The sequence below is a fragment of the Ambystoma mexicanum genome, chromosome 3p, assembly GCF_040938575.1.
Source record: "Ambystoma mexicanum isolate Mex_15411 chromosome 3p, UKY_AmexF1_1, whole genome shotgun sequence".
Classification (NCBI taxonomy): domain Eukaryota; kingdom Metazoa; phylum Chordata; class Amphibia; order Caudata; family Ambystomatidae; genus Ambystoma; species Ambystoma mexicanum.
In genome coordinates, this window is record NC_090925.1 from 386,367,736 (window position 1) to 386,381,149 (window position 13,414).

The 13,414-nt window shown below is 52.5% G+C and overlaps 1 protein-coding gene across 2 annotated transcripts in view; it reads right to left on the reverse strand.

Annotated features, from left to right (window-relative positions):
- Positions 1 to 13,414, reverse strand: part of GNAS (GNAS complex locus) — a 2,205,902-nt gene that overhangs the window by 709,083 nt on the left and 1,483,405 nt on the right. For both annotated transcript variants that reach the window (XM_069651056.1, XM_069651057.1), the window contains exon 4: positions 12,643 to 12,762. In XM_069651056.1, the coding sequence (XP_069507157.1) occupies positions 12,643 to 12,762 (120 nt within the window). The remainder of the gene's footprint in view (positions 1 to 12,642; positions 12,763 to 13,414) is intronic.

The window sequence follows — 13,414 nt, forward strand, 5'->3', positions numbered from 1 at the left end:
TGTGCCATAGAATCTCGAGAGCATCCACCAGAGAAGAGGCTCACCGCCCCCCTCTGGAGGCATACTGAGGAAGCTTCTTGTTTACCGCCGTAGTGAAGAGGTCCACCTCCGGTGTGCCCCAACGCGAGAAAATCCATGAGAGGACCTCTGCCTTCAATTCCCACTCGTAGCTGACCACTGTCCGGCGGCTGAGGACATCGCTGTGACATTCAGCTGGCCCGGGATGTGCACTGCAAGCAGCCAGACACCATGAAGCACGGCCCACTCCCATATCTGGATGGACAGGTCCACGAGGGGGTGGGGGAGACTTTGTTCCCCCTTGCTTGTTGATGTAATACATTGACACTACATTGTCCGTGCGTATGTGGACCACCTTGTTGACAATGAGCGGTCTGAACGCCCTGAGCGCTAGGAAGATCGCCAGGAGCTCCAAATGATTTATGTGCAGGAGCTTGTCCTGAGGCGACCAGAGGTCCGGGACCTGAAGAAGATCTAACGTCGCAACCCACCCCAGAAGGGAGGAGTCCGTCATGATGGTCACAGCGGGGGCTAGGTCCTGAAACCCCCGCACCCACCAACAGGTTGCTGAGAGACGACCACCACTCCAGGTCCACTCTCATGGAATCCGGAATCGCTATCCGTTTGGAATCCTGGTCCAGAGCCTGACGCCAGGAACTGGGTCCGTCTCATCTTGAGACGAGCAAGAGGCAGAGCCAGTACACACGAGGCCATGAGGCCCAGAAGCCTCTGGAAAGACCAGGCCGACATGCTCTCCGACTGCGCAAACATCTGACACGTGGCTAACAGATCCGCCATTCTGTCCCCGGTCAGATGCACTCTGCAGTCGATCGTGTTCCAACGAAAACCCAGGAAAATCAGGTCCTGTGAGACTGTCATGGAGGATTTCCGCCAGTTCACCGACAGCCCCAGATGGAACAGGAGCTGAAGGAGAGACTGGAGGTTGCCCGCTGCTGCCAGCGGACAACGGCTGCGTAAGAACCAGTCAACCAAATATGGATACACATGGATACCCTGGAGACGAAGATAGGCCGCAATCACCGACATCATCTTCGTGAAGACACGCGGCGCCGAGCAGGAGGCCAAAAGGAAGCACCCGGAACTGGAAGTGCTCCTCTCCCAAAGCGAAGCGGAGCTATCTCCTGTGTGGGTTCCAAATCAGGATATGCATGTACGCGTCCTGAAGATCCACAACGCTGAGCCAATCGCCCATCTGCAAAGAGGAGCGTATCTGGCTGGGCGTAATCATCTTGAATTTCTCTTGGGGTAGGAAAAGATTGAACTGGGAAAGGTCTAGGATGGTGCGCAGGCCAGCCTGGTTGGGGCACTGTAAACAGCCGGGAGTAGAAGCCCTCCCCTCGCTCCCCAAGGGGAACGGGTTCCACAGCTCTGAGGTCCAGAAGTTTCTGAACTTCTGCCTTGAGGGAGGGCGAGCCCGACAGCTGAAAAGGAGGGTTGAGGGGTGGGGTAGGGGATAGAGGTAAGCGGAAACCCGCCCGAGCGACTGACGAGACCCATCTGTCTTCTGTGATGGTCTGCCACGCCTCCCAATGAGACGCAATGCGTCCTCCCACTGGGGTCTCGTGCGAGCGCGGAAAACCCTCATTTGGCAGGTTGATCGCTGGCGGTACCACCTGAACCTGATGAGGATGCTGAGGAGCGGGAGAAAAACCGTGTCTGCTGTTGCCTACGGCGGTTATTCCTTGCAGGCGTATCCACTCTGCGGGATTTGCGGTCGAGGAAGCCCCTAAAACCAGAGGAAGGTCGACTTTGTGACAATGGTCTCTGGGATTTGAAAGGAGCCTTAATCAGGACAGACAATGGCATAGCCGTCTGAGTGCTATCCTTCGTCTTGGTGAGCTCTACATCAGTTGTAGAATGAAAAAGCTCCTTACCATCAAACAGAAGGTCCAACACCTTGTCTTGCACTTCCTTTGAAAATTTAGTGGCATGCAGCCACGCCAGCCGTGAGGTATCAACCCCCAGCATAAGGTCCCGAGCCGTGGTGTCTACGTGATGAGCCGCAGCCTCCAGGAGATCCTGGGCCAAGACCCTGGCGTTGGATAGGCCTCCTTTGAAGTCTTCCAGCTTCTCGACCAGGATATACTCCTCAAACTCCGACAGACCTTTCCACATCCGCATGTTAGCTCCCGCTAATATCAATTCAGCGTTGGCTTGCCTGAGCTGCAAGGCCGAGATGGCAAAGATTTTCCTCCCTAGGGAGTCTAGGAGCTTGTCCTCCTTTCCCAGGACCTGAGTAGCCGTCGTAGAAGAGGATGCTGCAGGCCTGGATTGCAATGTGGCCGCAGCCACCACTGTGGAGGAGGGAGGCGGACAAGACGACAGGGCCACCTCTTCCAAAGAATGTAGCCTGTATCTCGAGTCAATCTTCTTATTGACAAAAAGTCCAGAGTGTGGATTTTCCCAGACTCTTCGGACCTCGGCCAGAACGTCCTTCTGCAAGAACAGGCCGGTACGCTCCAAGGGAGATAGGGTGAACGCCCCAGAAAGCACGCCCTCCTGCGGAGCGGGTGCTTCGGGCACCGGAACATCTAAGAAACTCATGTCCAGTACCCGGTCATGAAAAGCTCTAATAGAGCGGGGGAGGTCCTTGTTGTTCTGATCGCCTTGAGGGTCATCTGACAGGTCAGGATCCTGCTGAGCCGTGTCAGGCGCTGCCTTGTCCACCAGGGTCAATGGAGGCAAAAGCGGAAGAGCCGGCACCACAGGCAAGGGAGGAGCCGGCGGAACTACCGGAGGAACGGTTGGAGCTGGAGGCACAGGTGGACATATCTCCTTGAAAAGCCCTTTGAAATATTCCCTCATGGGGTCCGTGCGCATAAACGCTTGAAATTTACCGAAAAAGGCATCCTCCGGGGACTGTTTCGGAACCTGAGGAGGTCTCTCATGAGGTGGACAAATCCAGGGACGTAACGGGTAAGGGTGCCACACCGGGCCCTCCACCGATGTATCAACATAAATCAAAGGTGCCGACCCTGCGGGCAACGAAAAATTGTGCGGAAGAGGCATCCGGGCGTTCCAATCAAACTGGCCTATAAGGATGCGCACAAGGGACTTCATGTTCACCCAAGGGACCAAACCCTACACCTGAGGCCGATGGCGTAGTTGTAGGGGTAGCACCTAAAATGGCTGCCGCGGTTGTGGCGGAAAGTGGAGCCATTTTGTCCTCATCTGAGGGGAACTGCGGCACGTGAGGAAGTGAGGCAGGGGTCCCCGTCGATGGATCAGGGGTCTTAATCTTAGCCTTAACATAAGGAACCTTGGCAGAGCCGGTACTATGAGGCCTGGAATGTTTTTGTGACATACCAACCGGCAACTGAGCCTTCGAAGGCAGGACCTTGGCACTGCCGGTAAAAGAAGAACTTTGCTTCTTTGCTCCCTCAACAGGTCTGGTGTCACCACAAGAGCGGGAACGGTAAGCAACAGCTTTCACCGACAAGGCCTTGTCCGGCCTCTCAGAACTGTTGGTAGCTTTAGCCTCTGAATGAGGGACCTCAGACCCAGGCCCGGTAACAGCCTTATCTGCGCGGGCCTCGAACATCCGTTTGGTAACAACAAGCCCAGCAAGGCCTCGGGCGCACCCCGGTCCTATTTTTGAGGGAAGCCAACAGAGGCCTCAGAGCGAGCACCGGTACCCCACGACTCAGTAGAACTTGGTCTACAAACTGCCCCCCAAGGAGGGGCCTCGGAGCGTACTCTGGTAATCACAGGCCCCTTACAAAGACCCTCGGAGAAAACTCTGGTAGTATTATTAGAAAAATAAATTTTAAAAAAAAAACATTAATTGAGGAAAGAGGATTGCAATGGTGATCAGCCAAAAAATACATGGGTAAAGCCTGAATTGCATAAATTAAACAGGCTTTTTTTCCGCATTTTATGCATTTTATGGATTTCTACCCAACCTTTGACTTATTTTCAATTCAATTCATTGCGCAATTATTTCCAATAGCACAAGATTTGCAGATTAACCAAGATTAAGGTACTTCTATGCAATTCGGGCTTTACTCATGTATATTTTGGCTGATCACCATTGCAATCCTCTTTCCTCAATTAATTTTTTTTATTTTTTTTTTTTACTTATTTTTCCATTTCACTTTATTAACCTGATATCCTTTGACAAACAATGCCGCACTCCATTGGTAATATGCCTTTTACCTTATGTTTAATTCAAATTTATTTTCTGGTAACTTTTTATTCAATTGCCATGGGATTCTGGTTGTTATGATTTTAATCTGGTTGGTACACCCTACCTGCTCTATGCGTTTCGGGTCTGGGTTTTTGTTCTACCTTTATTATTGATTTTTGTTTTGACAATTGGTTTTGTGTAACAATTATTTTTCAAAATCATGTCCAAGCAGCCTCAGTAGAAGAGCATGAAGCTCGAAACACGTGTCAGGCTGCAACGTTGTTGATTAAAATAACTTAATATTATCAGCAAATTGTGCTTTCTATTTGATATTGTGTGCGCAGTGTGAGAGCAAACCCAGTCTTCCCAGAACTAAATCAACACTACTTGATATGGGACATCCTAAAAACAAAAACTACTCATCCTGCTGGACATTTCCACCACTATAGACATCATCAGATCCTACTAAAAAGATGAGGACAATGCAGTAAAACGAATAACCCTGAGCTGGATCACCGCTTTCCTGACCTAGAGGACTAAAACACTCACAACCCCATTCACGTCACATCCATGCAAGTTTACATGAAGTGTATCCAAGAATCTGATTTCCTCCTGCAACTCTTCACCATCTACATGATCCCAGTAATGAAAGTTATTAACCACCTGGTCTCACAATTATGCAAAACCACATGCAAATAATGTACAAGCTTGCTATTGACCCTGCAATGAACACACCCGACCGCAGCGCTTGCTCTGCACTCCTGGAATCTTGGACGACCACGGTAAAATCCAACCCAAACAGAGCTCATGATCAAATCCATGTCTGGATGGAATAGGCCCCTGCGCCCTACCAAGGACAACTGTCCGAAACCTCAACCATAGCCACTGTCCTTGCACTAGAACCCAGGATTAATCTATCATAAGGAGATGTTTCAGCAATCTCTGTATCATTAGCCCAATCATGTCCTACATGAATTTCACAAATGGGAACATGGCAGTAATCACACTTGTACCGTTAACATTTGACTACTCCAACAGTCTCTACCTTGGAATCCGGGAATATCTACTCAACAGACCTCACAGTCCAAGAAAATGCAGCCAGACTGCAGGGGAGGCTGAAAGATACAAACATACCCCCATCCCTCCATACACAGCCATTGGCTACCAAACAAATAGTGAATTTACTTAAATACTCTATTCACTGCCCACCATGCCCTTCTGTAGCAGTGGCCCTGAATCCATCACAAATGAATTCACGCACAAGCAAACATCAAGACACGTTCTATTCAGCAAACAATGGCAAGGTTCAACAAGAAATGTAATTGCAGTAGTGCTTCCTTCTGCAACTCCCTTCACAAACACGTCTGCATGGTAGATGAACATCTGACTGTCAGAAAACAAGTAAACACCTGGCCATTCAAGTAGCACCAACATGCAACCAGCACTAAAACTGATTCAACTTAAGTGAACACAATACAAGCACCGAAAACTCAACCAACCTCAACCAGACCTATACATACAAAAATATGGAACACATGGAAGGTGTCTCACTCCCCCCACCCCCCCGCCCCATTTCATAAAACTGCATGCTTACACCAGGCACCTACATGCAATTCCTGGACAAAAGACTACTGGGTAACTGATTAATTTGGGCCAGACTTCATAACAGTGAAATCTACCAACTACCTGGATGGCACTGAATGCTTATACCTACTAGATTGTCCTTGGATGTCTACCCCACACTTCTTCCCAACTTCCCTCAAATCACCTTCCACTTTATACTGCATATGCAAATTGCCCCATATTGGCCACCCTTATACGCATCAGTTAATACAACATTATTTGAGCCAAGGCTAAACTCACAGTTTAAGCTCTAAAATACACCCGATCCACATCAGCAACTAATACAGACAAAGAGTACTTAAATTTACTAGCCCACCCTCTGGATAAACATATTCCCTTGTGCCATCATCAAATGCATAGAACCAGACCAGAGTGCAAGATTCCTATACTTCCAACCTGCATGCATGAACACAGGCTTTGTATCGTCTCTCTCGCAAACCACTTCCCTCTTTTTTTCACAGGGCATGTGAAGCAAAGCCACCAAAGATGGCAGAAAGGCGCTAAGCAAAACCATTTTACATTATTGTTGTGCACGTTTACTGGTAAATGAAACACTCAATTTTAAGTGATGCAGTTCCCAACTTGTGGGAGCCCTGTACCCACAAAAAACGACATTTCTGAGCAGTAGATACCCTGGAGAATCCTTGATTATCAGGGAATGGGCATTAATTGTGTTCCTCTTTAAGGTGTTCCTCTTCTCTTGGTGTTGGATTTGGGAAATAACACTCAAACACCAAATATCAACGAACATCTTGTAGAATCTGCAGAAAATAATCATCACAAAGCATAATGGCTGCTTTGTGGAGGAAAATGTCATTTCCATTGGGTCTACAGGTAAACATTACACGAAGCATGTGTTAAGATTCCCTGCAGAGGGCCAGCAGTCTGGAAAATACAAAGCAAGCAATTGTTTGAGGCAGTAATCTGGTTCATTTCCAAAAGCAATGCTCCACAATTAGAAGCTTGACTTATCTGCAAAGCACAAAACAGTTTGAGGTGCTAATAATCACTGCCGTTTTGTTTGCATAAGTTTCTTCTATGTCTGCCACCTTCTAGGGTCAGTGCCTTTACTAAATTCTTATTGATGTGGAAAAAAGGAATCGTACAAAAATGTCAACCTGGGAACTGCGACGGCCGAAAATGCCGACTTTTTCTTTTTAACACCTCCCTTACACCATATATATGTGGGGGTGTTAAGGAACAAGTTACTTACCTGTAACTGTTGTTCTCCAGCATGGGTCTGGCATGGATTCACATGCTCATGAATAAAGAATACATAGCAGTACACACATGCACAACCACGGGAGGTGGCAAAGGCTCAACATTAAGCATTACATCAAACTCAACATTAAGCAAATCTTACCTCCTCACAAGGCTCACCTTAGGCGAACCACTGCTTGGCCGACCCTGGACTCCTCCCTGGAATCCCGATCGACGCAGTAGAATTTCGTGAATGTGTGCGTCGACCTCCACGTAGCAGCCGTGCAGATGTCCAGCAAGGGCACACCAGATAGGAACGCCGTGGTAGCTGCGATCGTTCTGGTGGAATGGGCTCTCGGACGGCCAGGCAGCGGTCGGTTTTCCAACCGATGACAGTACATGATACAGCCGGAGAGCCATCTGGAAATGGAAGCCTTCGAGAGAGCCTTCTCCTGACTGACAGGTCCAAAGTCTAAAAGAGTTGTGACGTCTTCCGAAAACACTTTGTGCGGTCCACGTAGAACTTCAGCGCTCTAGCCACATCCAGCGAGTGCAAAGTCCTTTCTGCCAGCGACGAAGGCGACGGGAAGAAAACAGGCAACACCAAGAGTTCGTTGAGGTGGAAGTCCGCCGGCACCTTGGGCATGAAGGAGGGGTGCGTCCTGAGCACTACCCTCGTGTCGTGAAAAGTCAAGTACGGGGCCTTGCAGAAAAGGGCCTGGATCTCTCCCGCCCGTCGTGCAGAGGTGATGGCCACAAGAAACGCTGTTTTCCACGACAAGAACTTCAACGGAGCCGAGTGCAGAGGCTCGAACGGAGGTCCCATGAGCTTGGTCAGCACCACGTTGAGCTCCCACGCCGGGGCCGGAGCCTTCACCGGCGGGAACGATCTGAACAGTCCCTTCATGAACTCTTTCACCAGACGATGAGACCACAAAGACGTCCGCCCCGTGGTTCTGGTGTATCGGGAGATCGCAGCAAGATGAATCTTGATGGACGCGTGCGCCAGTCCAGCCTTGGCCAACGTCAGTAGGTACGGCAGTACTTGGGGAGCCGTAATCCGTAGAGGGTTAATCTTCTGTGCGTGGCACCAGACAGAGAACCTCTTCCATTTGTGTCCGTAGCATTTAAGAGTTGAGGACGCCCTGGCCTTTGCAAGAACCTCTCTGCAGTCGGCCGGTATGTCGTATCCTCCAAACTCTAACGCTGCAGGAGCCAGGCCTGCAAGTTCAGGGACTTCGGGTCGTGATGGAGGATGGTGCCTCCTTCCCTGGAAAGAAGATCCGCGTCCACTGGCAGCTTGATTGACGGGGACGCTGACAGGTCTAGAAGGTCCGGGAACCATATCTGCCTCGGCCACGCAGGTGCGACGAGGATCATCCTGCACCGTGACCTCTTGAGCTGGTTGATGAGCCGGATCAGCAATGGCAATGGAGGGAACGCGTATAGAAACAGGCCTTCGCAGGGGAACGAGAAAGCATCGCCCATGCTCCTCGGCTGGGGAAACCTGCTGGCGAACCTCCGGCACTTGGAGTTCGTCGCCGTCGCGAACAGATCGATCTGGGGAGTGCCCCACCGTCGGAAGAGGCGATCCACTGGATCCTGGCGTAGTTCCCACTCGTGGCACGAGCGCAGCTCCCTGCTGAGTGAGTCGGCGATGGTGTTTTTTATCCCTGCCAGATGAAACGGCACCAGAAACATCCCTTGGGCGACGACCCAATGCCACAGATCCTGCGCCTCCCAGGACAGGGCTGGGGACCTGGTTCCGCCCCGTTTCCTGATGCAGAACATGGTGGTGGTGTTGTCGGTGAAGATCCTCACCACCTTGCCCTTGAGGGATGGAAGGAAGGACCTGAGGGCCCAAAACATTGCACGGAGCTCCAGGACATTGATATGGAGGGACTTCTCCGTCGGGAGCCAAAGGCCTCTCGCGTGCAGATTTTCGGTGTGCGCTCCCCACCCTTCCAGGGAGGCATCCGTGGTCACCGTCTCCTGGTGGCCGGGGGTCTGGAAGTCCATGCCCGCCGTCAGAGGCGCGCGGGTGCCCCACCACCGGATCGCTCGTCGGAAACTCTTGTCGAGTGTGATCCTCTCCTCGAAGCTGCCCGTCGTCTGGATCCAGCGCGCGTCCAGGAACTCGTGCAACGGGCGCATCCGGAGCCTGCACAGGGGGATGAGGTAAATGCAAGACGACATCATTCCGAGGAGGGACTTGATGGACCTCACTCTGGCCGCGTCCGCAACCAGCATCCGCTGCACCTTGCCCAAAATGGCCCTTGTCCTTTCCTCCGACGGATAGGCCAGAAGCGACACTGTGTCGAGCTTCGCTCCCAGAAACAGTGCATCTTGCGCAGGCCCCAGGTGGGACTTGGCGTAGTTTATGGAGAATCCCAGGTCCGTGAGAAGTTGGACGGTCCTTGCCGTGTGCTCCACGGCGAGCTCCTTCGTCTTCGCTCGGATGAGCCAGTCGTCCAGGTAGGGGTAGACGTGGATCCCCTCTCGGCGCAGCTGCGCCGCCACCGGTGCGAGGCACTTGGTGAACACCCTGGGTGCCAACCTCAGTCCGAAGGGAAGGGCTCTGAACTGATAGTGACGCCCTTGGACCACGAACCTGAGAAACATTTGGTGCCCCTTTAGGATGGGAATATGGAAGTAGGCATCCTCCAAATCCAACGACGACAGGAAATGGCCCTCCTCCAGCTGACCCAGGACGTGTTGGAGGGTGACCATCCGGAACTTCTGTGCCTTGATGAATTTGTTCAGTCGTCGTAGGTCCAGGATGGGACGCCATCTTCCCGTCTTCTTCTTCACGAGGAAGTATCTTGAGTAAACTCCGGAGCCCCGAAGCCTCTTTGGGACGAGCTCGATGGCGCCCTTCCTGAGCATCGCCTTTACCTCCAAGAGAAGTTGAGGACTTGATGTTCTTTCCTGGCCACAGGGGGGACGCGCGGGCTCCTCTTTAGAAACTCGAGCGCGTGACCCTGGGCTAGGGCGTTCAGCACCCAACGGTCGGTGGAGATGGACTCCCACACGCTGACGAACCTCGCCAGCCGGCCTCCCACAGGGGTGCTTCGGTGGGGGCCCGACCCCACGGCCGGTTCAGTCCTGCTTCGACGAGGCTTTGCCGCCTTGACCTCCTTGGCGACGACGGCGGGGTCCGCCTGACTTGCCTCGTCCCCTGTACGCTTCCTGCGACGACGAACGGGCCGCTTGACGGTAGGTGGAAAATCCGCCACCGGAACCTTTGGACGCACCCTGTTTGCCTCCGCCGCTCCAAAAGGGCGGCCGCCGTTGCTGGAGAACCCCAAGAGCCCGGGCCGTCTCCGTGTCTGCCTTGATGGCTTGAAGGGAATCGTCCACTGTCTTCCCAAACAGGTTGTTTCCGTCGAACTGCATGTCCAAGACTCTGGTCTGCACGTCCTGACGGAAGTCGGTAGCCTTGAGCCATCCACGCCGCCTAAGGCACACGCCGTTGCCCAACTGGCGAAATCCAGTGTCAGCGATGTCCGTCGCAATCGTAATGGCGTGGTCCGACGCCACCTCTCCTTCCTGCACGATCTCTAGGGCATCGGCCCTCTTGTCGTCCGGTAGGAAGTCCAGCAGGGGGGCCAGTTTGTACCACAACTCCCTGTCGTAGTGGGCTACGATAGCCAAGGCGTTGGCCGCCTTAATCGTCGTCGCTGCAGACGAGATGACCCTGCGTCCCATCGTATCCAATTTCTTTCCCTCGCCGTCCAGCGGGGAGGTCGACGTAGAGGCCGCGCCCCCCCCCTGCTTTCTTCCTGGCTGCCGCAGAGACGACCGAGTCCGGGGTCGGCTGTGCCCGAAGGCACAAGGGGGCCGCGTCCGGGACCCGGTACGTCTTCTCGTACCGATCCCTTCTAGCCGGCGTCGTGGATGGGTTCTTGAGGAGGGCGAGGCCCTCATCCCAAATATCATCCAGTAGAGGAACGGAGAGGACCGTCTTCCTCTTGGCCTTGCGCCGTTGATAAAGGAAACCTTCCTTCTTCTCTTCCGGGCAGAGCTGGAAAAGCTTGGATGCCCTGGCGATCATGGAGTGAAACGATCCAATCTCGTCGGGCGGGGAAGCCCGGGTGGGAGGTGACGACGGCAGATCCTCGTCGTAAACCTTGTCGTCCGTACCAGTCGCGGCCCTGTCAGTCCCCTTATCATCCCCACGAGTCGTGGACGGGGAGGAGGGCTGAACAGGGCGCGATGGCTGAAAAGGAGGTGGAGGGTGAATCCTTCTTCTCTTAGGGGGAGGGCTCCCAGAAGGGCCTGGCTCCGGGTCCCCCGTCGGGAGCGGTTCCTCCGCTGGTGGTAACGGCAGTCTCGTCCTCATCTCCGAGCATAAGGACTGTATAGCCAACAAAATGGCCGCCGAGTTGTCTTGCGGCACTGGTTGAGGGGATTCCGACGGGCGGTCAGGGGCCGCGTCGGCACCCTCGACGTTATCGTCGTCTCCCACGTCGGGGTCCCTCCCAACGGGCTGGTGGTCTTCCACGCCAACGCCGTGGCTTAAGACTTCGATCAGCTCTTCCTCAGAGGTTGAGGCCGGATCCACGACGACCTCCTGCCCCCTCTTTTTCTTCTCCGTCGGAGGTTTCATAGGGGTCCTGTCGATGGGCATAAAAGAGGACTCCCTCCGCGGTGGCAGGGAGACTGAGCCCCGAGGTCGCCACCACTGGTGTAGCCTCCACAGGCTGAGCCAGGGCCGCCGCAACTGTCTCGATAGAGGCCTTGGCCGGATGGATTAAGGCTTTCACCACCTTAGGTGCGCTCACCGCCTTCTCCTTGGGGGAGGGTCACTGCCTCGCTCTCCCTCCGATGGGGCCTTTGAGCTCGACCGGGGCCTCTCCAGGAGCTTCGCCGGGTGCTCGGCCTTCCTCTTACCCGAACCAGAGCGTTGGCTCGTGGTTGATGGTGCCGGGGAGGATGCGCCCTGCCTGGCGCCCGTAGAGCCCGACCGTTCGGCGCTCCCGGTGCCAGCGGACTTGCGGTACTTGGCCTTGTGTTGGACCCCCGTCGCCGGGGCGTCCTCAAAGGCCTTAGAAGACCGCTCGGATTTCTTCTTCTCGCCTGACGGGCTCTTCCCTTCCAGCCAGTTGGCGAGACGTTGATGGCAGTCCTTCATGGTCCGCTCCGACATATTGCCGCAAAACGCACAGTCCTTCTCCACGTGCGTCTTGTCCTCATGTAGGCAGTACAGACAAAAGGAGTGTTCTGAAGAAAGCTGCCAGAGGCGGGGCTTAGGTAGAGGGCAGTCATTGGCTGTGGTCAGTATGACGCAGAGATCAGTGATTGGTTGCTACTACGAAAGACAGATCAGAAACGAAACTGATACTGGTTTTTTCTTTACCGAGGATTCCCAGCCTGACGACGGGGAATATTCATGAGCATGTGAATCCATGCCAGACCCCATGCTGGAGAAGTGTATAATATTAATATAGGGCTGCTGCATGGGGTCTCCCCCCGTATATATATATATATATATATATATATATATGTGGTGCAAAGGGTTAAAAAAAAGGTTGGCATTTTCGGCCGTCGCAGTGATCACATAGATCATGGAAAAAACTGGTTTACCCACAGTCATGCATTTGTATGTATTGCATAGAAAAAACAAAATCATAACGCAACAAGTGTTCACTTACTGATGAGAAATCAAAGTCTTTATGACTTGGCAAGTTTAAGATGTAGTCGATTCGAAATTGATTGGCTGGATTGGATAACTCCACTGGAGGTGCCAAAGTACCCATTGCAGTCACTATGGTCTGTAAAAAAAAAAATGTTAACTTACATTACAAAAAATACCAAACAATTCTAACAGGGAAAGTTAGTTTTTGACTACTTCCAGAAAGTGTGTGCACATAGTTAAGTTCATAAAGTGCACCAACGCAACTGGACAAGAATAAGAGAATTGGAATAGGTAAACACAAGAGAATCTACATGTCATGTGTCTATTCTCTACATTTGCTAGTCTGCATTAGAAATCATTATGAATCTGGAAATGGCAGTAATACTATCCAGTCTATAGAGCGTTACTCCTCAAAACTCTGATGAATCCAATGGAGCCATCACAAATTTCCCGGCGGTGACTTCCTCCCATGTGGCCACAGAAAAGAAGCCGCTACCTATCCTGACCCCTGGGGACGGCTTTATGAGGGAGGATCACATGGAAGGATACAACTACCGGGGATGTGTCATGACTTAATTGGACCATACGCGGAATCGCCCCCTTTCCCATGAGGAAGACCCTCAAGAGCTTCATGGCCTATTGTAAGCTGCTTGTTCGCCCTTGCAGAAGAAGGAACAAGTTACTTACCTGTAACTGTTGTTCTCCAGCATGGGTCTGGCATGGATTCACATGCTCATGAATATTCCCCGTCAGGCTGGGAATCCTCGGTAAAGAAAAATCAGTATCAG